Here is a 26,667-nt window from a genome sequence, read left to right on the forward strand (position 1 = left end):
ACTCTTTCACAGAGAGTACAGTGCTTAAGCTTTCTATGTACAGGGGTTTCTTTTTCCTTCATGGAACCAAGGCTTTGTCTACACCTAGCCTTTGAAATCAAAATCCCTAACTTACCAGACAGTGGCAATTCCCCCAGAGTGATTACTAGCTTTACTACCTTACCTATCTTAATTCAAGTTTAGAATTAATTTTTGGCCTCTTAAAGATTTCTTCTAATTTATTCTAAGCTCATTTACACACTTGAAGGGGATGGTTGATATATTTTATGCTACATTTAGGTGTCTTGTAATAAAGCATGTTTTGTCTTATTTTTTTTTGTCACGTTGCCCAAAAGGAGTCCTCCTTGGGTTTTCTTCAGTTTCTGCAGTCAGCCTCTACTGTCCCCCTCATTCCCTGCCAAATATCCTTCTTCCAAACTCCCACCTTAGTAGGAAATACGATGTTGTAAAGTTTTAAGCCCCTTGGTATTTAAAAGATATTGACAAGGTCACCGATTAGCAGATAGTTAACTACTTTGCCGTAATCAGTGACTCTACTCTATCTACTTGGTCTAGTGTACTTACAGGAAGAACCAGGAAGAGAGGACCTGGGGTTCTGGCATTTGAATTTAACAGTCAATGGGAGGCAATACTGGAAACTGGGATATTCTTTATGATAAAAGTAAAGTTTCACTGAACTGATTAATTTACCAGGATTATTTTTCCTCTGATTTCATAGGGACCAGACCTTATACAGACCAATTCCAAGAGGAAAGTAGCCTAGGAGAAGTAATATCAGCATTTACCACTAACCAAATACCAGAAGTCAAGAACACCATTATTATAGGTCTGGTGAGGGAAAGTGTGGGAAATACAGGGAATGACTGCTATGTTAATCCCTAACAGGCCAGAAAAACTTTGCCAGTCCAGGAAAACTGGTATTTGGGTCCAGTTACATTAGCAGTTTCTGCATTTGCCTCTTCTAATAAAAGTTGCCAACCAGACAGTTCCACCTTGATAAAGGAGTGATGTTGTGCCAAATGAACCAAGTCTTTATTTCCAGTTGAATTTATTCACAGGACAGAAAGTTTTCCCTCTGTTTTTGGTTTATCCATTTTAATAATCTTTTGTCTTTTTTGCCTCAACTGAAGCCGTGGACCAACCGTCGGTGACTTCCCCTTAGCTTCAGGTTGGAAGGTTATTATGGCCGTACTGTGGCTCATGGAGACAGGAGAAGCCACCCGAATGATGACGGTGTAAAAGAAGTAGACAGGGACAGGCAGGACGGTGATGATGACGAAGAATATAAGCAAGGCTTTAGCCCATGATGGATAAATTCGGGTCACCTCATGTGACTATGGAGAAAAGGGAAGAAGGTTTAGAACGCCCCAGGTTCTCTAAAGTGGAAGGCTGAAGAGGGTAGGGATAGGAGCCAAACCAAGGCACCAGACTAAATAGCGGAATCCCCAGGGAATCAGATAAGTGTGTCCTAGTTGTAAGAGTGGATTTAGGAGTGGGAGTGGGGAGGGAAAAAGTGGACTGAAAAGTCTCATGTCCACACCTTAGGGGGGTCTGGGCGGGGGAGGCTCACAGTTCTTGAGTCCCAGGCCAAGTAGGTGATCTCCTTCACAGACAGGTGAATCAGGGTGCTTAAAAACAGGACTAGCAGCACAAATGGAGACACAAAACACCACAGCCAACGATAGATGGGGGAGATGGGGCGGCCCATCATGATACTCAGGTCTGTAAGGAACCTGGGAGGAAGGGCCACAAGACTTTGGGAGGCCCATTCAAGCCTTACCCAGCCTTGGTGTGGGGGTCAGTCCAAACCTAACCTGGGAGAAAACCCTTAACATTTCTTAAACCTTTCTATTCACACCTCCACAACCAGTCTTCTTGCCGCTAATTCATTTCAGTCTGGTTTCTGTCCCAGCCCCAGGGTTTTTCTGTTAAATCTCTCTCCTCCATCACCCTTCAGGATAAAAGCCCAACTTCCTGAAAGTAGATTCTTTAAGCCCACATATCCAGCTTTCTTTGGTGCACCTTCTTAATCCCAATACGTACAATTCAAGTTCTTTCTGCTTAGAACACCCTTCTCTCTTTCTCTCCCTTGACAAACTTCTCCTTCATCTTTCTATATTCTATTCATGCATCCTCTCCTTGACTGACTCTTCGATCTTCTTTAGATAAAAATCTGTGTTTCTAGAGTGCCCTCAGTTGCCTCCATCCTGCTCAAGGATATGTCTTTCTCCTTGGACTCTGAGAGCCAAAACTAAACTTAATTTATCTCAGTATCCCCCAGTACTCACCACAAGGCCTGCCTGGCACATAGGAGGCTCTAAGAAATATTTGAGAGTGACTGGTTGCATGAATGAACAAACTGATGCCAAGAGTCACTATCACCTATAAACACTGCCACCCTTGGGTTACACGGGGCTTCTCAAATGGTAGTGTGCGTATGAATCACTTGGGGGTCCTGTTAAAATACAGATACAGATCCAAAGGTCTGGGGTGGAGCCTGAGGGTCTGCATTTCTGATAAGCTTCCAGGTGGTGCCAACGCCACCGGTCCACAGAACAAGCTTTCAGAAGTGAGGGATTACACATTTCAGATGTCCACACTACCCTGGTTGAAAGAAGAGCTCAGGAGCCCCTAGGACTGATATAGACTGCTCGCCACTTTCCCACTTTATATTGATATTCCCCTGGAACCAGCATGCTCTTCTTTTTTCCCACCCTCCTTGGATCTCTCCATATGCCCTGGGATAAGAGCCTGGCAGTGAGAGCAAAAGGGACTCTTAGCTGTGTGGCAGGAAATTCCTGGATTGGGACATTACCTTCTGGCCCCATAGATCCAGGCCATGGCAATGGTCTCCAAGATGACTATGAAGAAAAGGGGCAGAGACACCCAGTAGTCATCCAGTAGGTTCACATAGTAGCTGCCTGAGGGCCTCACAAAAAGGAGGCTGCCCAGGAACATAGGCACACAGACACCCACTGTAGAGAAACATCAGATATAAATCAAGGTCAGTATCGAACCTGTGCTGTATAAGTCCCATTGGGGTTAAACTAAATGATGGCCATAGGTGGGAGTAGAGTCATAGGTCAGAGTACCTGTGAGCAACTTTGAATGCTCCCTGAGGGAAGAGAAAGTATCCTGGAGAGGGGTGATGATGCCTTGTATGATTCCTATCGCAGTGCTCAGCCCCAGGTTCACCAGCAACAGGAAGGTAATGATGGACCAGAAGGTGGGTCCAGAAAACAAAGAGACAATGTCACTAAAGGTCACAATGACCACACCTGGACCGATCATAACCTGTGAATGAAGGAGAGAACAGTGAGGGCTCTGAGCTCGGTCGGGGGAGCCCTAACTCTGTTTCCATCCTCTCCTCTAGAAAACTATCTGTAGCCCTGATCATGGATATTATTATATTCATCTGGCCTTGAGGCATGAAGATTTCCTCCTGGTCTAGCAACTCTCTGGGGTTGGGGTAAAGAAGCTTATATGAATTCTAGTGCTTTGTGGTACAAAGGCTACAACTACCTTATCACAAAAGGATACTATGAATCTTGGTCTTGGTTGTCCAAGATGCTTCTGAGAATTGTCTTTCTGAATTCTACAGACCCCTAAGCAATGTGGAAGTTTCTGGTGCTCTGGGGGCTTTGAGGGGAACTCTACAGCCCTATCCTCAACCCCCTACCTACCTTATTCAATTCCTTAGATAAGTCGCAATCGGTCAGATTGGATAGGATTTTGCTTTTGATGTGTTCAGGAAGGTTGTTGAGCCACTTGGGGTAGATGGAGCTCGGATCATGGTTCAGACTGTCTGGAGGGTGGGCCTCAGGCGTCAGGACCCGGGCAATGACCAGATCCATCACTCTTTTAGCATTCCTGGGGACAAGAATAGAATTATATAGAACCATTTGGCCTTTGATAATAACCTCCTCCCCCAGCCTCTAGATGAAAAGGGAAATTACTAGCCTAAAGTTTTTGATTTGATTAAAGCAGGGCCTGAACTGAATCCTAGGTATCCAGGATCCTGCATGACACCTATTTTCATAATCACAGAAATGTTTGTGTGAGGCCAGAGAATTTCTGACTGAGGCAGACTCCTGGAGGGGTCTTTCCTACAGTACCATTGAGGGTTTTCAGATTTTTACCTCCTACTAGACAATCTCAGGATAATGTTATGGCTTCTCAGCTTTCTTGACCTGCTGGCCTCTTCAACTTCTTTACTCACAACTCTCTCAACCTTCTATACTTCAGCTGTCCTCAATTATTAAGCCTTTTTCAACTTGCCGTGCTCTCTCGATTGTCTTAGTATCTTTGGTCCCTGATGTTCTCTCTGCTTAGAACTATCCTACTCTATCTATCCGCACTTAGTCTACCCCAGTTCTACCCCCTAAACATTCTCCACTTGGCAAATTCCTACAAATCCTTACTCAGCTCACTGCACTATTTACTGCCATGGAAATCGATTCATGGTCTCTTATGAGGGCAAATCAACAAACTGCAGAAAAGTAGTATGGTATAGGCCATTTTTTTTTAATGGCATGTTTTTATATATGGGTCCTAAATTGGAAACACTTGAAAGAACACTCCTAGTGATTACTTATTAGGAAACAAACTCAGCTCAGGATTGCCTCTACCAGGAAAACTTCTCTGACTGCTCCCAGTTAGTAGCTCCTCCTCTGTTTCCACTCATCATCCCTACTACTAGTCCTCATCTAGTTTGTGATTATCTGTTTACTATTTGCTTCCTCATTTTCTTGAGGTCAGGGATGGTAGTCTAGTTTACCATTGGCTGTGCTGCCAGAGCTCAACACAGGGGCTGGTAGATAGGAGATGTTTTTATAAACGTCTGACGAGCATTTTTGGAATGAACGTTATAGGAGAAGAAAATGGGGAACACGTTATGGGGACCCTGGAGCAGCAGGCCCTTTTTTGTCTAATGGTTCAGCTGAAAGTATCCTCTAATTTGTCCATGGCAGCCTCCAGTTAAGGATGGGGTGAACACACTTTTGAAAACTTCCAATTTTGGGAATTTCCTAGTTTAGAAAAGCATCTCTGAAAGAGACAGAGGTGGTAGGATTCAGGTGTTTCTAAGGTTTAGGATGATCCAATCTGAGGACCCCATATTGACAGCCAACTTCCTTGAATGATGGGAGCCTAGACTGGAGTTGTGTGGGCTATTTCTAAGACTTGGGTTTTTGTGACGATCTCCATATGAAAGATTGGGCTCACATCAAGTAACATTTCTCGTTGTTTTTTGTGGCCAAGTGGCCCATTACAGCAAATACAAACACTGTGGTAGTCAGTGAGGCAAGCAAGTTGAGAAAAGCCACAGCATAGGCATCGATGACACAGTTATTGGACCGAGGGATATACGAGCTGATTGCTGTGAAGCTGCCAAAGCCGGGGCCCAAGGACAAAAAGAGCTGGTTTCCTGTTCGGCGCCACACTTCCGCAGAATACAGGGCTGGAACCTGAGAAGGAAAAGTACCATGTAAATGGGGATACAAAGAGGGGAGAGACAAGCCATGATGGAGACAGAAGATGAGAAGGGAGTGAAAGAGGGAGCTAGGAGGGTCTCTATCAGACTATTAACCCTACTATTTGGATAAGAGACTTGAAGGGTGGGCGATGCCTTACCTTGGTAGCCAACAAATTCTTGAGGCCAAAGTATGCGCCTTTCATCGTGAGACTCCGGATAAGAAGAGAGAAAAGGATGATGTAGGGAAGGAGTACTGAGATATACAGCATCTGAGTAGGAAGTATGATTCACAAAGAAAAGTTCAGCAGAGGCAGAAGCCTGTAGACTAAGATCAAAGGCTATTGGGAATCAGAGGGAGGTTAGATTAGAGGGAATGAGAAGTTGGAGACGTATAGGCATCAAGTTAGGAGAATATCAGGGGATCTCAGATAGAAGGAAATCCACTGCATCAGTGAGTCAGAGGGTAGCTCACCTTCCCAGTGGACTTTGGCCCTTTGATCATGGAGATGCAGATGATTAGCCAGATCGCAAGGACAGAGGCAGTCAAATGCATGACTGGTTTCCCATCTGTCTCAATTTCATCTGCGGCCTTCAGTACCTTCCGGTACCAGAAGTATGTGGTGGGGCTGGTCCGTGCACATTCAGAATCTGTGGTGAACTGGCCATGGAGGAAACTGCAAGACCAGGTGTGCCTCCCCCTTCTTCACATCCACCCACTCCTTCCAGTCCCATTTCATCGTGTTCTCCCAAGGATCCTTTTCCTACGTCATTCCTCTGTCCTCTCAGCCCTCCCAGTTGCCCTTTTCTTCCCTCACTTCTCACCAATACTGGAATTCTTTGATACGGGGCACAATAACCAAGGTAGTGGAGACTGGAAAGACTGAACCAAATAGAAGAGATTCCATGCCATGAGCACACTGTAGTACAAGCCCACGATGACGCACACCTAGGGACCATGAAGAGTTCTGGAAATGGGAAAAAGGTAGGCTCGCCGGAGGGAGAGCTGGGGAACTGGACAGACTTCACCCTTGGAAGCGAAGTCATGGGACCCATTCCAGGATGAGGGTTAGGATGGGGATGGGGTGTAAAGGGTAGGCCTGGGCAGCCTAGGGCTCCTCACCATGAAGCTTGTATACCCTACACCACCAATCCAGGGGCTGATGACCTTCCACACACCAATGCTGCCCTGACGCATCCTCTGACCAGCTGCCATCTCCAGGAAGAGGAGAGGAATCCCAACCAAAAACATCATCAGGATATAGATGATGATAAAACTGCCTGTGCAGGGGATTCAAGGAGGAGCTCTTAGAACCAACCGTCTGGCCTGGACTTCTTCATAGGTCCAGGAAGACATGTTCCCCACTAGTGACCTCCCTCAGGGCCACAGGCATCAAGGGTCAACTGCTTCCATATCCCTCGCAGTCCCAGGTGTCTAGCCCCCAATTCCTGGAAGACCAAGATATTTAGTCTCTCTTGCCTTGACCCAGGCCTCTAGCTTCACCATTCTTGTGAAACTAAGTATTCAGACATCCTGCTCCCATCCTCCCAAGGTTCTAGGGTTTTGGTACCTGGCCCCTGCCTAGGCCAGTTTCCCAAATCCTCAGCCCCTACATATCTCAGAGACCCCAGAGTAGCCAGAACAGGTCTCTGGCTCCTCACCCCCTTGTGGGTCCATGATTTCTGGTCCCCAGGCTTACCACCTCCATTGTGAAAACACAGATAAGGAAAGCGCCAGATGGTGCTCAGCCCCACAGAGAAGCCCACCTGGGCCAGGAGATACTCAATTTTATTGGCCCAGATTGGTCGTTGATGAGGGGCTTCATCCTTTGGCTCATCTTTGTTTGGGGTCTCCAGTATGTCTTCATTATCTTCCTCAGACCAAACGTGTGCTGACAGAAGGTCAAACTTCTGGCTGTCCTCAGTAGGTATCTCGGACATTAACTGGTAAGCTGAGGTAGTAGCAGTCAGGGATATGGAAGTTGAAGGTACAGACAGCTGAGATTTCTCTTCCTGAGCCTCCATGTCTTCATTAACAGTTGTCATCCTGGGTGAACTCTAATTCTTGCTTCTGCAGGGATGGGTCCTTCTTCCTCGCTGACCTTAAGGACATTAAGAACTGCAGACTTTAGGTTTATGAGCTAAGGGAAAATGAGATTAATCCGGCAAAAAATCCCTGAGGCCGCCCCAACCTTCTTATCCTTATGTGGTAAGAATATGGAGTCTCCACTCTAGAAAAGATCTCTAGGAAATAATAACTTAAAACAATACCATCTACAATACCAAAAGACTCAAAATAATTTTTATGAGGAATAACTTTATAACGAAAAATAAGCAAGACCTTTACACACACACACAAACTATAAAATGTTGCTGAGAGAATAAAGAAGCCCTAACATGTTCATGAATTGGAAGTCTCAGAAGTCTAACAACATCCACGTTGCCCAATTTGGTCTATAGATTCAATATAATTCTTATTAAAATCATAGCAGGGTCTTTGAGAAAATTAACAAGCGAATTCTAAAGTGTACATGAAAAGCAAAAGGCCTAAACTGGTTAACACAATCTTGATGGAGAAGAAAAAATGTAAAGGCTAATTATAAAGATATAGTCATTAAAAGAGTATGGTATTGATAGAAGGATCTATGGCACAAATAAATCAATGGAGTAATATACTACACTGTCCAATATGATAATTACTAGCCAGGGGCTATCTAAATTAAAACTAAGTTAATTAACAATTACAATTAACAATAACAATTACAATTGTTAATTAACATTAACAATTTAGCTCCTCAGTCATACTGCCACATATCAAATGCTCAGTAGACACAAGGATACCATATTAGAAGGACAGATATAGAAATTTCCATTATCACAGAAAATTCTTTGGATACCAGTTGGAGAGCTCAGAAACACACTCACACATATACAGACACCGGATTTACAACAAAGATGGCACTGCAAAGCTGTAGAGAAAGGACACTGCTTTCAGTAAATGGCTAGTTGCTTGCGCAATTGGATATCTATATAGAAATAAATGAACCTCGGCCTCCTCAACTTCACACATTAAATAAAAATATATTCAGAGCAGACTGTAGTTATACAAAAGGTAAAACAATAAGATCTAAGATGAAAACCCCAGGGGAATATCTGTGTGACTTGAGGGTAGGCACAGATGTCTTAGACCATACACAAAAAGCACTAGGCATAAAGGAAAAGTTTGACATATTGGATGAAATTAAAAATGGAAGTGTTTTTCAATCAAAAGTTACCATTAATTGAGTAAACACAGACAAGTCACAGGAGATATCTGCAGCATACATGGTGAACAGAATCATGCCCTCTATCAGCATATCCACATCCTAATTCCTGGAACCTGCCAATATCTTACCTCACATTTCTATGTGATTACATTATGGATCTTGAAATGGGGAGACTATTTGGGATTATCTATGTTGGACACAATGTAATTGCTGGGTCCTTGTAAGGGAAAGAAGGAGACAGCAGGTTCCAAATCACAAGAGGAAATAGGATAGCAGAAGCAGAAATCAGAGTGATATCTTTTGAATATGTAGAAAGGAGCCATGATTCAAGGAATGTAGATGAATTCTAGTATGTGGAAAACGCTAGGAAATGGCAAAGCTTAGGTCCTATGTAAAGAACATAGGCCTGCTGACAACTTGCTTTTAGTTCAGTGAAACTGATTTCAGATTTCTGACCTGCATAACTGTAAGATAATACATTCATGTTGTGTTAAGCCACTAAGTTTGTAGTTATTGTTACAGCAACAGTAGGAAACTAACAAAATACATAATCAAAAGGGGCATGTTTTTCCTCTAAAATTTATTTTTTAAAAAACACCCACAGCCAGGACATGGAAGCAACCTAGATGTCCATCAGCAGATTAATGGATAAGAAAGCTGTGGTACATATACACAATGGAGTATTACTCAGCCATTAAAAAGAATACATTTGAATCAGATCTAATGAGGTGGATGAAACTGGAGCCTATTATACAGAGTGAAGCAAGCCAGAAAGAAAAACACCAATACAGTGTAGTAATGCATATATATGAAATTTAGAAAGATGGTAACGATAACCCTGTATGCGAGACAGCAAAAGAGACACAGATGTATAGAACAGTCTTTTGGACTCTGTGGGAGAGGGAGAGGGTAGGATGATTTGGGAGAATGGCATTGAAACATGTATAATATCATATAAGAAACGAATTGCCAGTCCAGGTTCAATGCAGGATACAGGATGCTTGGGGCTGGTGCACTGGGATGACCCAGAGGGATGGTATGGGGAGGGAGGTGGGAGGAGGGGGTTCAGGATGGGAAACACCCGTAGCAGATTCATGTTGATGTATGGCAAAACCAATACAATATTGTAAAGTAATTAGCCTCCAATTAAAATAAATAAATTTAAATTTAAGAAAAAAATATAAATAAATATATAAACATCCACAAATAAATAACAAAAGGCAGGAAGGGAAAAAGTGGAGGGAAGGGAACACAAAGCTCAAACAGGCATATTATCAAAGAATATATACAAATGGCCAAGAAAGAAGAAAAGATACTCAATGCTCAACTTCATTCATCAATAAGAAAATGTAATTTAAAACCACAAATGAGAACAGATGGGTGTATATGTGATAAATCAAGTATGGCAATATGTTAACTGTAGAATCTAAGTTGATGGGTTTATGGATGGTCACTGTATAAATCTTTGAACATTTCTGTATGCTTAAGAATTTTTTCACAATAAAATATTTGGGAGGACACCACAATATTCTATAAAGATGGAATTTCTCCCCCAATTCCAATCAAAACCTCAACATTTTTTTTTTCATGAAAGCTAGCAAGATTTTACTCTATATTTATTTGGCTGTGCCAGGCAGCATGTGGGATCTTAGTTCCCTGACCAGGGATCAAACTCACACCCCCTGCACTGGAAGCGCAGTCTTAACCACTAGCCCACCAGGGAAGTCTCTACAATTTATATAGAAGAATAAAGTATCAAAAATAATGAAGAGACACCTTCTGTTACTGGCCAAGTTGGAGTAGTTCAGTTCAGTTCAGTTCAGTCGCTCAGTCGTGTCCGACTCTTTGAGACCCCATGAATCGCAGCACACCAGGCCTCCCTGTCCATCACCAACTCCCGGAGTTCACTCAGACTCGCGTCCATTGAGTCAGTGATGCCATCCAGCCATCTCATCCTTGGTTGTCCCCTTCTCCTGCCCCCAATCCCTCCCAGCATCAAAGTCTTTTCCAATGAGTCAACTCTTCTCATGAGGTGGCCAAAATACTGGAGTTTCAGCTTTAGCATCATTCCTTCCAAAGAAATCCCAGGGTTGATCTCCTTCAGAATGGACTGCTTGGATCTCTTGCAGTCCAAGGGACTCTCAAGAGTCTTCTCCAACACCACAGTTCAAAAGCATCAATTCTTTGGCGCTCAGCCTTCTTCACACTCCAACTCTCACATCCATACATGACCACTGGAAAACCATAGCCTTGACTAGACAGACCTTAGTTGGCAAAGTAATGTCTCTGCTTTTGAATATACTATCTAGGTTGGTCATAACTTTCCTTTCAAGGAGTAAACGTCTTTTAATTTCATGGCTGCAATCACCATCTGCAGTGATTTTGGAGCCCCCAAAAATAAAGTCTGACACTGTTTCCACTGTTTCTCCATCTATTTCCCATGGAGTGATGGGATAGGATGCCATGATCTTAGTTTTCTGAATGTTGAACTTTAAGCCAACTTTTTCACTCTCCTCTGTCACTTTCATCAAGAGGCTTTTTAGTTCCTCTTCACTTTCTGCCATAAGGGTGGTGTCATCTGCATATCTGAGGTTATTGATATTTCTCCTGGTAATCTTGAGTCCAGCTTGTGTTTCTTCCAGTCCAGTGTTTCTCATGATGTACTCTGCATAGAAGTTAAATAAACAGGGTGACAATATACAGCCTTGACGTACTCCTTTTCCTATTTGGAACCACTCTGTTGTTCCATGCCCAGTTCTAACTGTTGCTTCCTGACCTGCATACAGATTTCTCAAGAGGCAGGTCAGGTGGTCTGGTATTCCCACCTCTTTCAGAATTTTCCACAGTTTATTGTGATCCACACAGTCAAAGGCTTTGGCATAGTCAATAAAGCAGAAATAGATGTTTTTCTGGAACTCTCTTGCTTTTTCCATGATCCAGCAGATGTTGGCAATTTGATCTCTGGTTCCTCTGCCTTTTCTAAAACCAGCTTGAACATCAGGAAGTTCACGGTTCACGTATTGCTGAAGCCTAGCTTGGAGAATTTTGAGCATTACTTTACTAGCATGTGAGATGAGTGCAATTGTGCGGTAGTTTGAGCATTCTTTGGCATTGCCTTTCTTTGGGATTGGAATGAAAACTGACCTTTTCCAGTCCTGTGGCCAACCTGGAATGTCAGGTCTATGAATCAAGGCAAATTGGAAGTGGTCAAACAGGAGATGGCAAGAGTGAATGTCGACATTCTAGGAATCAGCAAACTAAAATGGACTGGAATGGGTGAATTTAACTCAGATGACCATTATATCTACTACTGCAGGCAGGAATCCCTCAGAAGAAATGGAGTAGCCATCATGGTCAACAGAAGAGTCTGAAATGCAGTACTTGGATGCAATCTCAAAAATGACAGAATGATCTGTTCGTTTTCAAGGTAAACCATTCAATATCACGGTAATCCAAGTCTATGCCCCAACCAGTAACACTGAAGAAGCTGAAGTTGAACGGTTCTATGAAGACCTACAAGACCTTTTAGAACTAACACCTAAAAAAGATGTCCTTTTCATTATAGGGGACTGGAATGCAAAAGTAGGAAGTCAAGAAACACCTGGAGTAACAGGCAAATTTGGCCTTGGAATACAGAATGAAGCAGGGCAAAGACTAATAGAGTTTTGCCAAGATAATGCACTGGTCATAGCAAACACCCTCTTCCAACAACACAAGAGAAGACTCTACACATGGACATCACCAGATGGTCAACACTAAAATCAGATTGATTATATTCTCTGCAGCAAAACATGGAGAAGCTCTATACAGTCAACAAAAATAAGACCAGGAGCTGACTGTAGCTCAGATCATGAACTCCTTATTACCAAAATCAGACTTAAATTGTAGAAAGCAGGGAAAACCGCTAGACCATTCAGGTATGACCTAAATCAAATCCCTTATGATTATACAGTGGAAGTGAGAAATAGATTTAAGGGCCTAGATCTGATAGATAGAGTGCCTGAAGAACTATGGAATGAGGTTCGTGACATTGTACAGGAGACAGGGATCAAGACCATCCCCATAGAAAAGAAATGCAAAAAAGCAAAATGGCTGTCTGGGGAAGCCTTACAAATAGCTGTGAAAAGAAGAGAAGCGAAAAGCCAAGGAGAAAAGGAAAGATATAAGCATCTGAATGCAGAGTTCCAAAGAATAGCAAGAAAAGATAAGAAAGCCTTCCTCAGCGATCAATGCAAAGAAATAGAGGAAAACAACAGAACGGGAAAGACTAGAGATTTCTTAAAGAAAATTAGAGATATCAAGGGAACATTTCATGCAAAGATGGGCTCGATAAAGGACAGAAATGATATATGGACCTAACAGAAGCAGAAGATATTAAGAAGAGATGGCAAGAATACACAGAAGAACTGTATAAAAAGGATCTTCACGACCCGGATAATCACGATGGTGTAATCACTCATCTAGAACCAGACATCTTGGAATGTGAAGTCAAGTGGGCCTTAGAAAGCATCACTAAGAACAAAGGTGGAGTAAGCTAACGACATATAACCAATCCTCACTAATTACAGTTAAAATCTCTGGATAGAATACAAAAAGCAACTACCTGAGGACTTTGAAAAGTAAATAGCAGCAGTCAGAATGGGCATTTAAGTTAACTTGAATAATGATCTATAATGCAGAGAATGAATTTCACGTATTTTTCCCCTCCTTTGTCTCTGATCCAAGAATAAGCCAAATCAGAACTATACAACAAGCACTAAATGAAAAAACTCCAGGAGAAATCCCCTATTTCTCAAGGACCAGGAAAAGGAGTTCCTATGCCTACTCCTCCCCCCAAATAGGATGGAGGAAATACCAATTTCCCCTTCACAACCTGGAGGCTCACCTCTGAACTACACAAGTATGGAATGAATGCAAAGAAACACAGCAAGGCTTTGAAAACTGAACAGTGTAGAAACAACTGCCCAAGCCACAGACTAACCCTGGGGTGGCACATGCTAACCCGAATAGCATCACAAAGGCTGTGAAAATTGAACTAACACTGTAACCACCCCCATAGAAGATATGACAAAATTTGCCATCTCAACTTAACCAGGTTGATGGTCTGTTAAAATAAAATAAGCAAACAAATTCAACATTCTCCAGAGGATATTAACAGGATCTTGAATCTCAAGATATAATATTCAAATTTTATGTTGGATATAATCCAACATAACTCACCACTTACACACACATACACACAAAGCTGACCATTTCCCAAGGGAAAAAGATAATAGATATCAACCCTGAGGTGACCCAGATGATGGAATTATTACACAGACTTATTTTAAATTTTTTTATTATTTTTCCAGCTTCAGTGAGGTATGATTGACAAGTAAAAATTGTAGGGACTTCTCTGGTGGTCCAATGGCTAAACTTCATGCTCCCAATGCAGTGGGCCCAAGTTCAATCTTTGGTCAGGGAACTAGAACCCACATGCCACAACTAAAGATCCCCTGTGCTGCAGCTAAGACCCAGTGTAGCCAAATAAATATATACATATGTAAATATATATATATTTTAAAATTATATTTATGGTATACATGTGATGTTTTGATATATGTGTACACTGTGAAATGATTACTACAATGAAGTTAATTAACATCTCTCACCTCACACTTACCATTAATTTTGTGAGTGTGGTAAGAATACTTAAGACCTACTTTCTTAGTAAATTTCAGATTTACAATACATCATTAACTGTAAAGTCATCATGCTGTACATCGAGAACTTACTCATCTTATAATTGAAAGTTTGTTCTCTTTGACCAACAACTTCTTTTCCTCCTTCCCTCTGACCCTGTAATCACTCTTCTTCTCTTTGTGTGAGTTAGACTTTTTTAGATTCCACATATAAGTGAGATCATGCAGTATTTATCTTTCTGTGCCTGGCTTATTTCTCTTGGTTACTGTTCACAAGGGCTTCCCCCATGGGTCAGCAGTAAAGAATCTGCCTGCCAATACAGAAGACTCAGGAGATGCAGGTGCGATCCCTGGGTTGAGGAGATCCCCTGCAGAAGGAAATGGCAAACCCACTCCAGTATTCTTGCCTGGAAAATCCATGGACAGAGGAGCTTGGTAGGCTATAGTACCGTAAGGTTGCAAAAGAGTCAGATATGATTGAGCACAGCGCACAGCACAATGTCCATGAGATTCACGTTGTCACAAATGGTAGTTTCCTTAAGGTCAATAATATTCCAGGGTGCACACGTGTGTGTGTACATGTGTGTGCTATTAATACATTTTCTTTAGCCCACTAAACCACTGATGGACACTTAGTTGTTTCCATTTCCTGGCTGTTGAGGTTAATGCTGCAATGAATGTAAGAATGCCGATATCTCTTCAAGATTCTGATTTCATTTCCTTTCAATATATACCCAGAATTGGGATCGCTGGATCATATGGTAGCTCTATTTTTAATTTTTTGAGGAACTGTCATCCTGTTTTCCATAGTGTCTGTTCCAAGTTACATTTCTACCAACAGGGTATAGGGTTCCTTTTTCTCCACATCTGCCAACACTTGTTATCTTGCAACTTTTTGATAATAGCCATATTAGCAGATGTAAGGTGAGATCTCATTGTACTTTTGACTCACATTTCCCTGATTAGTGATTTTGAGCATCTTTTCATATAACTATAGGCAGCCATTTCTATGTCTTCTTGGAAAAAATGTCTATTTTTGAAGTTGGATTTTTTTTTTTTTTTGCCAGAGTTGTATGAGTTCCTTAATATATTTTGAATGTTACTACCTTACGGATACATGGTTTGCAAATATTTTCTCCCATTTCATAGGATGCCTTTGTATTTTTTTTATTGTTTCCTTTGCTGAGGAGAAACTTTAAAATTTAATGCAGTTGTTCTTGCTTTTGTCCTGTGTTTTTGGTATCATAACCCCCTCCCTCCAAATCATTAGTTCTAGGAGTTTTATGGCCTCTGGTCTTCAAACAACATAGAATTGTTTTGTGTGGGGTTAGATAAGGGTCCTATTTCTTTTGCATGTGAAAATCCAGCTTTTCCAGAACCATTTATTGAACAGAATATCCTTTTCCCACTGTGTATTCTGGGATCCTTTGTTTAAGATTGGGGATTCTCTGGTAGCTCAGCTGGTAAAGGATCCGCCTGCAATAAGGGAGACCCCGGTTCAATTCCTGAGTTGGGAAGATCCCTTGGAGAATGGATAGGCTACCCAATCCAGTATTCTTGGGCTTCCCTGGTGGTTCAGCTGGTAAAGAATCCGCCTGCAATCTGGTATACCTGGCTTCGATTCCTGGGTTGGGAAGATCCCCTGGAGAAGGGAACAGCTACCCACTCCAGTATTTTGGCCTGGAGAATTCCATGGACTGTATAGTCTATGGGGTTGCAAAGAGTCGGACATGACTGAACGACTTTCGCTTCACTTGTTTAAGATTAGTTGACTGAATATGTGTGGCCTTATATCCAGGTTCTCTATTCTGTTCCACTGGCCTAGGTGTCCATCTTTATGCCAGTACAATATTGTTTTGATTTACAATAGCTTTGCAATATAATTTGACATTAGGAAATGTGATGCCCCCAGCATTGTTCTTCTTGCTCAAGATTGCTGTAGCTATTTGAGATCCTTTACAATTCTGTACAAAGTTTAAGATTGTTTTTCCTATTTCTATGAAAAACCATCATTGGAATTTTGATGGGGATTGCATTGAATCTGTAAATTGCTTTGGGTAGTATGGACATTTTGACAATATTAATTCTTTCAATACATGAACACAGGACACATTTCCATTTATTTGCATCTTATTCAATTTCTTTCATCAGTGTTTTATAGATTTCAGTGTATAGATATCTCACCTCTTTTTTTTTATTGCATTTTTCCTACAAACTGAGGTTTGTGGCAACCCCACACTGTAAGATGATGGCTAACATTCTTTAGCAATAAAATATTTTAAAATTATGTACAACTTTCAGACACAATGCTATTGTACACTTAATTATATGGTAGTTCTACTTTAAATTTTTGAGGAATTTTTTTTATAAAAATAGAAAAATTCATCCTGAAATTCATATGGATTCTCAAGGGATCCCAAATAGCCAAAATAATCTTGGCAAAGAAGAATAAAGCTGCAGGACTCATACTTCCTGATTTCAAAACTTACTACAAAGCTGCAATGATCAAAACAGTTTGATACTGACAGAAAGATAGACATATAGACCAGTGGATTAGAATGGAGAACCCAGAAATAAAACCCTTACATATACAGTAAATTGATTTTTGACAAGGGTGCTAAGATCATTCAGTGGGGAAAGAATAGTATTTTCAATAATTTGTGCTGGAAAAACTGGATATCCACATGCAAAACAATGAAGTTGGACCTTTACCTAACACCCTATACAAAAACTAACTCAAAATGGATCAAAGACCTAAATATAAAACCTGAAATTATAAAACCACTAGGAAAAAACACCTATGCAAAACTTACATGACACCGGATTTCATTTCTTGGATATGATACCAAAGGCACAGGCAATAAAACTATATGTAGATAAACTGGACTCCATAAAACAATTTTTGATTTGTGTATAAAAAATAATACCAACAAAGTAAAAAGGTAACCCACATAATAGGAGAAAAATATTTTCAAAACCAATGTCTGACAAGGGATCAATATCCAGAATATACAGCGTGTATGCTAAGTCACTTCAGTTGTGTCTGATTCTGGGCAACCCAATGGAGGTAGCCTGCCAGACTCCTGTGTCCATGGGGTTCTTCAGGCAAGAATACTGGAGTGGGTTGTCATGCCCTCCTCCAGGGGATCTTCTCAACCAGGGATTGAACCCATGTCTCCTGCTTTGGCAGGCAGGTTTTTTACCACTAGAGCCACCTAGAGAACACCACAGATTCACTCAAAAACAGTGAAAGGATTTGAATAAATATTCTGCCAAAGAAGATATATAAGTAAATGATCAAGAAGTACATGGAAAGATGCTCAACATCGCTAATGTTGGTGGTTTCGTCGTTAAGTCGTGTGCGACTCTTGCCACCCCATGGACTGTAGCCCGCCAGGCCGTGGGATTTCCTAGGCAAGAATACTGAAGTGGGTTGCCATTTCCTTCTCCAGGGGATCTTCCCAATCTACGGATCAAACCCGGGTCTCCTGCACTGCAGGTGGACTCCTGCACAGGAGGTGGATTCTTTACCAACTGAGCTATGAGGGAAATACAAATCAAAACTACAATAAGATACTATATCACATCCATGAGAATGGCTACTTAAAAAAAAAAGGAAAATAACAAGTGCTGGCAAAGATGTGGAATGACTGGAGTCCTTGTGCACTGTTGGTGGGAATGTAGAGTGGTGGCTCAGATGGTAAAGCATCTGTCTACAGTGCGGGAGACCTGGGTTCAATCCCTGGGTTGGGAAGATCCCCTGGAGAAGGAAATGGCAATCCACTCCAGTACTATTGCCTGGAAAATCCCATGGACAGAGGAACCTGGTAGCCTACAGTCCATGGGGTCGCAAAGAGTCAGACACGACTGAGCGACTTCACTTCTTCACTTCACTTCATTGTCTGGAAAATATTATGAAGGTTCTGCAAAAAATTAAAAGTAAAATTGCCACATGATCCAACAATTCCACTTCTTTTTTTTTTTTTCCCCCACTTCTGGCTATATACCTAAAGTAATTGAAAATAGGGTCTTGAGAATTTTGTACATTCATATTTATAACAGTATCATTCTTATTAGCTAGAACATGGAAGAAATCCAAACGTTCACTGACAGATAAATTGGTAAACAAAATGCGGTATATCCATGTAATGGGATATTATTCAGCCTCAAAAAAGAAAGGAAATTGTGACATATACTACAGCATGGATGAGCATTGAGGACATTATGTTCATTGCTAAGCCAGCTACAAAAAGACAAAGGCTGTATGTTTCACTTGTGTGAGACGCTTAGAATAGTCAAAATCATAGAGACAGACGGCTGTAGAATAGTAATTGTTAGGGTTAGAGGGAGGGAGGAATAAGGAATATACTGCTTCATGGGCAGGGTTTCAGTTTCACAACATGAAATAAATTATGGAGATGGATGATGGTGATGGTTATACAATATTATGAATGTATTTAACCACTGAACTGGACACTTAAAAACGGTTGAGATGGTAAATTGTATATTATGTGTATTTTTCCACAATAAAAAAAGAGTATAGCCAGCTTAGAATTAGATAAGATTGCAGTTTAAAAATGGACCTTAGAACAGATTTTTAATGAACGAAAATGAAAAATTAAGGGATCTGGGACATAGGAAGAGAAAGTCAACATAAAGGTGAATATAATACTTGGGGGAAAACAAATCTTTTCATATTTGTAGTTTACCACTTCAGACTGTTAAAGAGGTTTCTTTTTTTTAATTAAGAGAGAAATAAAATTTGAAGTGGAAAATTCTGACTTTTAGACTGGCAGCTGCTTTTACCTACTTAAATATCAACTTCTGGGATTAATCTGTTCACTGAACAAATATTTGACTGCCTGTTTGTCCTTGAAAATATATGTCTGACACTGTTTCAAGCCTTATAGACAGAGCAGTAAACAAACAAAAGTCCCACCTTCCTTGAGCTTACATTCTAGTAACTTAAAGTTATCTGTGTATAAAACCTGAAAAAAAAATGTACAGATTTAGAGAAAATTACATAATCTTAGCATACTATCATCTCTGTTAGCTCTTTAATTTTGTGATAATTCCCTTATGCTTAAACATTAAATTTACCCAACAAATCTGTGGGATTGTTTCACCATCTCCATTTGACACATAAGAAAGCTAAGAAAAAGAAGAAAAAGCAGCTTGCTGAGAGACTCAAGAAAATGACCTAAGGATATGGTGTAACATATAAACACAGGTTCGTTTATCTCCAAATGCTATGTTCTTCCCACCAGGCCCAGAAGCCTCTCAAGACAGGGAGTGGAACAACAGAACCATCAGTGAGTACCTCTGGGATTAGTCTTGCTGCCCATGGACCTCTAACACAGTGAGAGAACACGTGAACATTTCCATTTCAGATGTGTACAAACCCTACCACAAAGAGTCTTAAAGCACGTTTGGCTCAATTTCCTACCTAGACTCTAGGCCCACCAGATCTAGCTCCCTAGATGGAAACACACATGTAGGTCTGGGAATGGGGAGATTGATAAGAGACAACGATAAGAGACAATTTGGGGAGATGATGAGGGTGAGGGCATGTGGGCGCCAACTTCTAACTGAGAAACAAACATCAAGAGCCTCAACTGGTGATTTCCCTGGTGGTCCAGTGGCTAAGACTCTGAGCTCCCAATGTGGCATGGGGGGCCCGGATTCAGTCCCTGATTGGGGAACTAGATCTCACATGTTGCAACTAGGTGTTCACATGCCTCAACCAAAGATTCTGCAACTAAAGATCCCACATGCTGCAAATGAGACCTGGTGCAGCCAAATAAAGAGATTTTTTTAAAAAGAGAGAGAATCTAAAACCACATAGAGAAAAAAATATATAAAGTAAGATCCAAGAGGCTAAGTAAAACTCTATGTCTTAAATTTGAATTGAAAAACATAAGTAAGCATTTATTATATATTTTTAGGGGAAAAAGGATTTCTTACCTGTATCTAGGCTTACAACGATCAATGCAATACAACAAACACTGCAAGCACAAAACTGTAATCTCTAAATAGAAAAAGGAGTACGTCAAGGCTGTTATTTTCACCCTGCTCATTTAACTTATAAGCAGAGTACATTATGAGAAATGCTGGGCTAGAGGAAGCACAAGCTAGAATCAAGATTGCCGAGAGAAATATCAATAACCTCAGATATGCAGATGACACCACCCTTATGGCAGAAAGTGAAGAAGAACTAAAGAGCCTCTTGATGAAAGTGAAAGAGGAAGTGAAAAAGTTGGCTTAAAGCTCAACAGTCAGAAAACTAAGATCATGGCATCCGGTCCCATCACTTCATGGTAAATAGATGGAGAAACAGTGGAAACAGTGTCAGACTTTATTTTTCTGGGCTCCAAATCACTGCGGATGGTGAGTGCAGCAATGAAGTTAAAAGACACTTGCTCCTTGGAAGGAAAGTTATGACCAACCTAGACAGCATATTCGGAGAAGGCAGTGGCAACCCACTCCAGTACTCTTGCCTGGAAAATCCCATGGACGGAGGTGCCTGGTGGACTGCAGTCCACGGGGTCGCAAAGAGTCGAACACGACTGAGCAACTTCCCTTTCACTTTTCACTTTCATGCATTGGAGAAGGAAATGGCAACCCACTCCAGTATCCTTGCCTGGAGAATCCCAGGGATGGGGGAGCCTGGTGGGCTGCCGTCTATGGGGTTGCACAGAGTCGGACACGACTGAAGCGACTTAGCAGCAGCAGCAGCAGCAGCAGTCAAGGCTATAGTTTTTCCAGTAGTCATGTATGGATGTGAGTTGGACTATAAAGAAAGCTGAGCACCAAAGAATTGATGCTTTTGAACTGTGGTGTTGGAGAAGACTCTTGAGAGTCCCTTGGACTGCAAGGAGATCCAACCAGTCCATCCTAAAGGAGATCAGTCCTGAGTGTTCATTGGAGGGACTGATGTTGAAGCTAAAACTCCAATACTTTGGCCACCTGATGGGAAGAGCTGACTCATTTGAAAAGACCCTGAGAAAGACTGAGGGCAGGAGGAGAAGGGGACGACAGAGGATGAGATGGTTGGATGGCATCACCGACTCAATGGACACGGGTTTGGGTGGACTCCAGGAGTTGGTGATGGACAGGGAGGCCTGGCATGCTGTGGTTCATGGGGTCGCAAAGAGTTGGACATGACTGAGTGACTGAACTAAACTGAACTGAGCTGAAATAGCATTTTCCATTAAAATAAATTAGGTATTCTTGGAAAAATAACTGATTTCAGATTTGGGCCATGAAATGTACAATAATCTCAAGGTTAATTTCATTGACCATTCAGTTAATACCAGAAAGCAAGGAAATTTTTATATATACTTGGGTCTTGTCAAAAGGACTCAGGAGTCAACTTGAAGATACTCCCATGGGTCCAAGATGAGATGATTTGAGCATCAATAAGAATGACTGCAATGGACTGAAATACATCAAATAAGTTTAAATCAATGAGTTCAGAGAGATACTAAAATAAAATATCTCAGTGATCACATTCAGAGGATATTAGGCAATAAACTCATTTTTTAAGCTGGTAAATAAAGGGAAAGAATAAAAATTAATTTTGCTTTTCCTGTACAAAGTGTATGCCAGGGTAATGAATGTTTGACACGAAGTTCTCTTCCTAGGATTATTCCAACTAAGAAAAAAAGAAGGAATAATAAACTTAGAATACCACATATTATCGCTCGTTGAAAGGCGAATCTAGACAATGATCATCAATGGCTGCTAACACCACAAAAGGAGAGCCATCTGGGCATTTGAGGGTTTTTTTTTGTCCTCCTAACTGAAATATATAAAACCAATCATGAAGTATTCTTGCCAGAATATTGAACCTAGAAGTAATAAACTTCTTCACCTAATTACCAATTTACTCGAAACACAGGAAACAAAAGAATATGTTAAATAACATCACAAGAGGTAATCAGCAAATTCCAGATGGCCAGAAATTGTACAGGACAAATAACCCAGTTTCACCAATAAATACATTTCAAGGGGGGAAAAGAGAGGGAGGGAGACCTACACATTAAAAGATGCTTAAAGGGTATAGCAATGGATTGCTACATATAAATTTTATTTGGATAATGATTCAAACCAACTTTTTAAAAAGTTATGAGACAGTCTCTCAAATAGTTACACATAGAGTTAGCATATAATCCAGAAATTTCACTCCTAAATATACGTCAAGAGAAATAAGAACATATATCCAGCCAAAAACACCCCACTTTTACATAAATGCTCATAATAGCATTATTATTATAATAGCCCCAAAGTGGGAACAAGCCAAATGCCCATCAACTGATAATTGGATAAATAAAATGTGTTCTATCCATACAATGGGCTGTTATTCATCAATAAAAAGAAATGTATAACGATACATGCTACACATGGGTCAATTTGATAACATGCTATGTGAAAGAAGCCAGTCACAAAGAATCACATATATCGCATGATTCCATGTACATGATATGTGCAGAATAGGTAAATCTACAGGACAAAAAGATTAGTGTTCATCTAAGGCTGAGGTTGCCAGCTGGGACAGTTACAGTGCTGGCTAAGGAGTGTGGGGTTTATTTTTGGGGTAATGAAAATGTACAAAAGCTGTAATGATAGATGCACAACTCTGAATATATTAAAAGCCATTGAATTGTACATTTTAAATGAGTGGATTGTATGGTGTAAGAATTACTGATATATCTCAATAAATCTGTTAAAAAATATAAAGCTACCAGAAAAAAATTATGAAACAATCAGAAATTTTTAAATATTGAATGGATATTTAATGATATTAAAGGATTACTGTTATTTGTTTTTGGTGTGATAATAGTTTTGCCAGGTTTTTTAAAAGTGTTATTTTTTAGAGAATATACTGACATCTACAGGTGAAATGATAAATTTGGGATTTGCTTCAAAATAATGGAGAGGCATGTAGTGGGGAAGGAGAGAGAGAAAATCATATTTGTCGCAAGTTGGTCATTATTGAAGATGCGTGATAAGTGCAAAGCAATTCACTACATTATTTTTTCATATGTGTTTGAAAATTTCCAAAATAAAATGGCCAGAGGCCACAAGTCAAGAATCTTTCTCAGGTTTTACCCCTGACTCCCTGTGTGAACCTCTTACTGCAGGGTTCCGGATTAAACTTGAAAATGACAATACCTTTATCTCACACCACTCTTGTGAGGAATAAAAGTGAAGACGTGTAAGGTTCCCTCCCCAAGTAACAGGGCTCCATTTTGTCTAACACAGACAGAGACTCCCAATAACAACCCAAAAGAAAATCCGCTCATCACATATACTGTGTACGAAACCCAATTTCAGACCATATGAACCAGAGAAGAGAAACACTGTAGAAATCAGTCTGCCTAACTCTAATCACTTTCCTTTACAGCAATGTGAGATAGTCTCAATTTAAATATCCTTGACGTTAGGTGTCAACGGACATTCAACAAGCGGTGTGAGGAAAGATTTAGAGTGGGAGGCAGAAAAACACCAAGATCTTCATTCCTCTCCCTTTGGTTTATCCTGTAAAACCCTACTTTTCAATCCTTCCTGCACCGACAGGTTCTATTCCCAAAACTGGAACTGGAGCAGCGGGGTGTAAGCACAAAGGAGGATGAGCTCCCGGTTTCCCAGATAGGAGGAGGCTGAAAACTCAAAGACTATTTGATCATGAGACGGTGACTGCCTCCTCTCTCTGATTCCCACCTTACCCGACTCAATAGAACGGGACTTGAAGCTGAAGGATCGTTTGGATTGGGGTGGGGAGTGGGGAGGCGCGGCAGGAAGGAAGGAGCTTGGGAGGGTGGGGCTACCAAGGTACCGGAGCCAATGGGTGATGACCTGGAGGTTCACATCCCTTCCAGCCCTGCAGTCCTCAAGCTTGAGCTCCAAACGTCCGAGGTCCAGAGATATCTGGGATCTCTGCTCTTCCCATTCACCAGACTCACCTAGGGGTCCCACGCTCCAGTGGTTGAGGATGTCCGCTCTTTCTTCTTTTGTCACAGAAACTTAAACAGGGGACAACCTCCCTGTGAGTCCTAAGCAATCTGAAGTCCTGGGATCTCTTGAGCGTTTAAGAGAAACCCATTCCCTGGATCTTCGGAAGTCTCCAAAACCTCCACCCACAGCCTCCAATCCCCAGTTCCTAAGGGACTGACCCCACCTCCTCTTGAGAAGTGCTTCAGCTGTTATGGAGTCACCCCCCCCCCCACACACACACACACACACAAGTTTTGAAATACTCAGCTATCATCCACCGTGGGGGTTCCCCAGCGGCTCAGCTGTAAAGAATCCGTTTACAATGCAGGAGACACGGGTTCAATCCCAGGGTCGGGAAGATACGCTGGAGAAGGAAATGGCAACCTGCTCCAGTATTCTTGCCTGGAGAATCCCATGGACAGAGGAGCCAAGTGTGTTAGTCATTCAACAGTGTCCCGCTCTCTTGCGACCCCATGACTGTAGCCGTCCAGGCTACTCTGTCCATGGAATTCTCTAAGCAAGAATACTGCAGTGGGTTGCCATTTCCTCCTCCAGGGGATCTTCCTGACCTAGGAATCGAAACCGAGTCTTCTGCATTGCAGTCAGATTCTTTACCGTCTGAGCCACCACGGAAGCCCTATCATCCACTAGGCAAATTCATTTGACTTATCTCTGTGGTAAAACCTGCCATGTTTCTCTTACCAAGCAGATATGGGACCTTGATGGGCTCAGCAATACAATTTGGTAGTTCCCCAAGCTGGTTGTGTGTCAATTCACAGATACAGAGTCTGCAACAGTCCTGGAATCTATCGAAGATTAATTTTTAGATGAATGATAGGGTTATCACTTCCCATCAGCAAGTGTATTAATACCCTTTACATCTTTATTGAAGTCACCATTTCCTGGGTTTCTTCTGGCTCAAGGTCAGTCCTTGGATAAAGCAAGTCGAGTAATCTAGCATTTAATTTACCATGGCAAGAAAAGGCAGGAACTCAGGGCTGGACATTTGGCTCTCAAAAGAATGGAAGCCTCATGAGAGGAAGACTGAACATCTGAGATATTTATAGAAGAAAAAAAAATCTGCTCACACCCAGTGCTTAGAATCCCAGTGGACTAATTTATTGACCAACAGCATTATTCCTCCAGATTCATTCCAGAAACTGGGTAGACCCGTTGAGAAGCAGGTTCTGTAGGCATCACCAATGGCATATAAAATGGTAAGTGTATATACTGAGGAAGGGATGGGGAAAACACAGTGAAAGTAGTAACCAGGGAAGATGTGGTCTAGGAGACGAACTGCAAAGCCAGGCTCCATGAGCTCCCCCACCCCACCCAAAAATGTCCCTATCCTTGGGAATAAAAGCAGCTCTGGGTCTAGAGACATCAACAGTTGCAATTTGATATTGACTTGCCTATTAAAAGCTGTTTTGAGGGATATATGATGTAAGGCCAAATAAATAGTTAGGAAGTCACACCACAGACTGATCAGCAATTTCACTATCACCTTGGAGGATTTCTTCGTTTTCAACCTCTTTAATGGGTGTCAGTTGGAAACTTAGGGGTAAGGACTTGGAGGATATCATAGGCTTGTCCCAGCTGGTGGAGTTGAAGGGAATCCCATGAGTGAAGCAATATACAAAGTATATAGGGATGGGAAGGATGACAATGAGTAAAAAGCTGAACAATATGAACAGCCCCCATGATGGGTATTGTCGAACCATTTCTTTTGACTGTGGAGAGATGGGAAAGGGGTTCAGAACGTAGAAGTTCCCAGAAGAGGAAGGACTGGGGAAGGGGAGGGTCAGAGGAGAACCAGGACAGAGGACTAAGAGTTTTCAGGGAATCGGAGAATGAGATGATAGTCTTTAGACCAAGAGTGGATTGAAAAATCTAGCCCCCCACTCCCTATGAAGGTCAGGGGTCTGAGGAGGGCGACTTACAGTGCTTGAGTCCCAGGCCAGGTACGTGACATTCTTCAGAGATAGTTGAAATACAGTGGTCGCAGACAGGGTTAGCAGCACAACTGGAATTAGACAGGACCACAGCCAACAAATGATGGAGTACATAGGATGGCCCCACAGGTTAGCCGTGTCTGCAAAGAAACTGGGAGGAAGGGCCACAAGACTGTAGAAGGCCCAGTTGGGCCTTACCCAGTCTTGGAGGACAAGATCAGCCAGACCTTAGCCCCTGCCTCAGCTCAAGCCTCATCCTCTATCTTCTTCTCAGTCAATCTTCTATCCCTAATCAAGAAAAA

General features: G+C 41.5%; 2 protein-coding genes across 2 annotated transcripts in view; both read right to left on the minus strand.

Moving 5' to 3' along the window:
* Positions 1-1,013: 1,013 nt before the first annotated feature.
* Positions 1,014-7,250, minus strand: LOC121816547 (orphan sodium- and chloride-dependent neurotransmitter transporter NTT5-like). The gene is made up of 8 exons (XM_060398157.1): positions 6,296-7,250; positions 5,946-6,121; positions 5,224-5,465; positions 3,684-3,870; positions 3,093-3,294; positions 2,816-2,975; positions 1,571-1,733; positions 1,014-1,334 (listed from the first exon to the last, which is right to left on the minus strand). The coding sequence occupies exons 1-8, from the start codon at positions 6,381-6,383 to the stop codon at positions 1,053-1,055; spliced, it is 1,500 nt and encodes a 499-aa protein (XP_060254140.1). The 5' UTR covers positions 6,384-7,250; the 3' UTR covers positions 1,014-1,052.
* Positions 7,244-26,667, minus strand: part of SLC6A16 (solute carrier family 6 member 16) — a 59,181-nt gene continuing 39,757 nt past the window's right edge. The window contains exons 12-13 of the mRNA XM_060398156.1: positions 26,354-26,516; positions 7,244-7,572 (exon numbers count right to left, since the gene is read on the minus strand). Coding sequence (XP_060254139.1) covers positions 7,513-7,572; positions 26,354-26,516 — 223 coding nt within the window. The 3' untranslated portion in view covers positions 7,244-7,512. The remainder of the gene's footprint in view (positions 7,573-26,353; positions 26,517-26,667) is intronic.

The sequence above is a fragment of the Ovis aries genome, chromosome 14, assembly GCF_016772045.2.
Source record: "Ovis aries strain OAR_USU_Benz2616 breed Rambouillet chromosome 14, ARS-UI_Ramb_v3.0, whole genome shotgun sequence".
NCBI classification, from domain to species: domain Eukaryota; kingdom Metazoa; phylum Chordata; class Mammalia; order Artiodactyla; family Bovidae; genus Ovis; species Ovis aries.

Coding starts and splice junctions, on each gene's coding strand:
- LOC121816547 (XM_060398157.1), bottom strand. CDS start 6,383: ATGGCATGGAATCTCTTCTATTTGGTTCAGTCTTTCCAGTCTCCACTA. Junction 3,295..3,683: donor TATCTAAGGAATTGAATAAG/GTAGGTAGGGGG, acceptor CTTCATTCACAG/GTTATGATCGGTCCAGGTGT. Junction 1,335..1,570: donor TGGCCTGGGACTCAAGAACT/GTGAGCCTCCCC, acceptor TTTTCTCCATAG/TCACATGAGGTGACCCGAAT.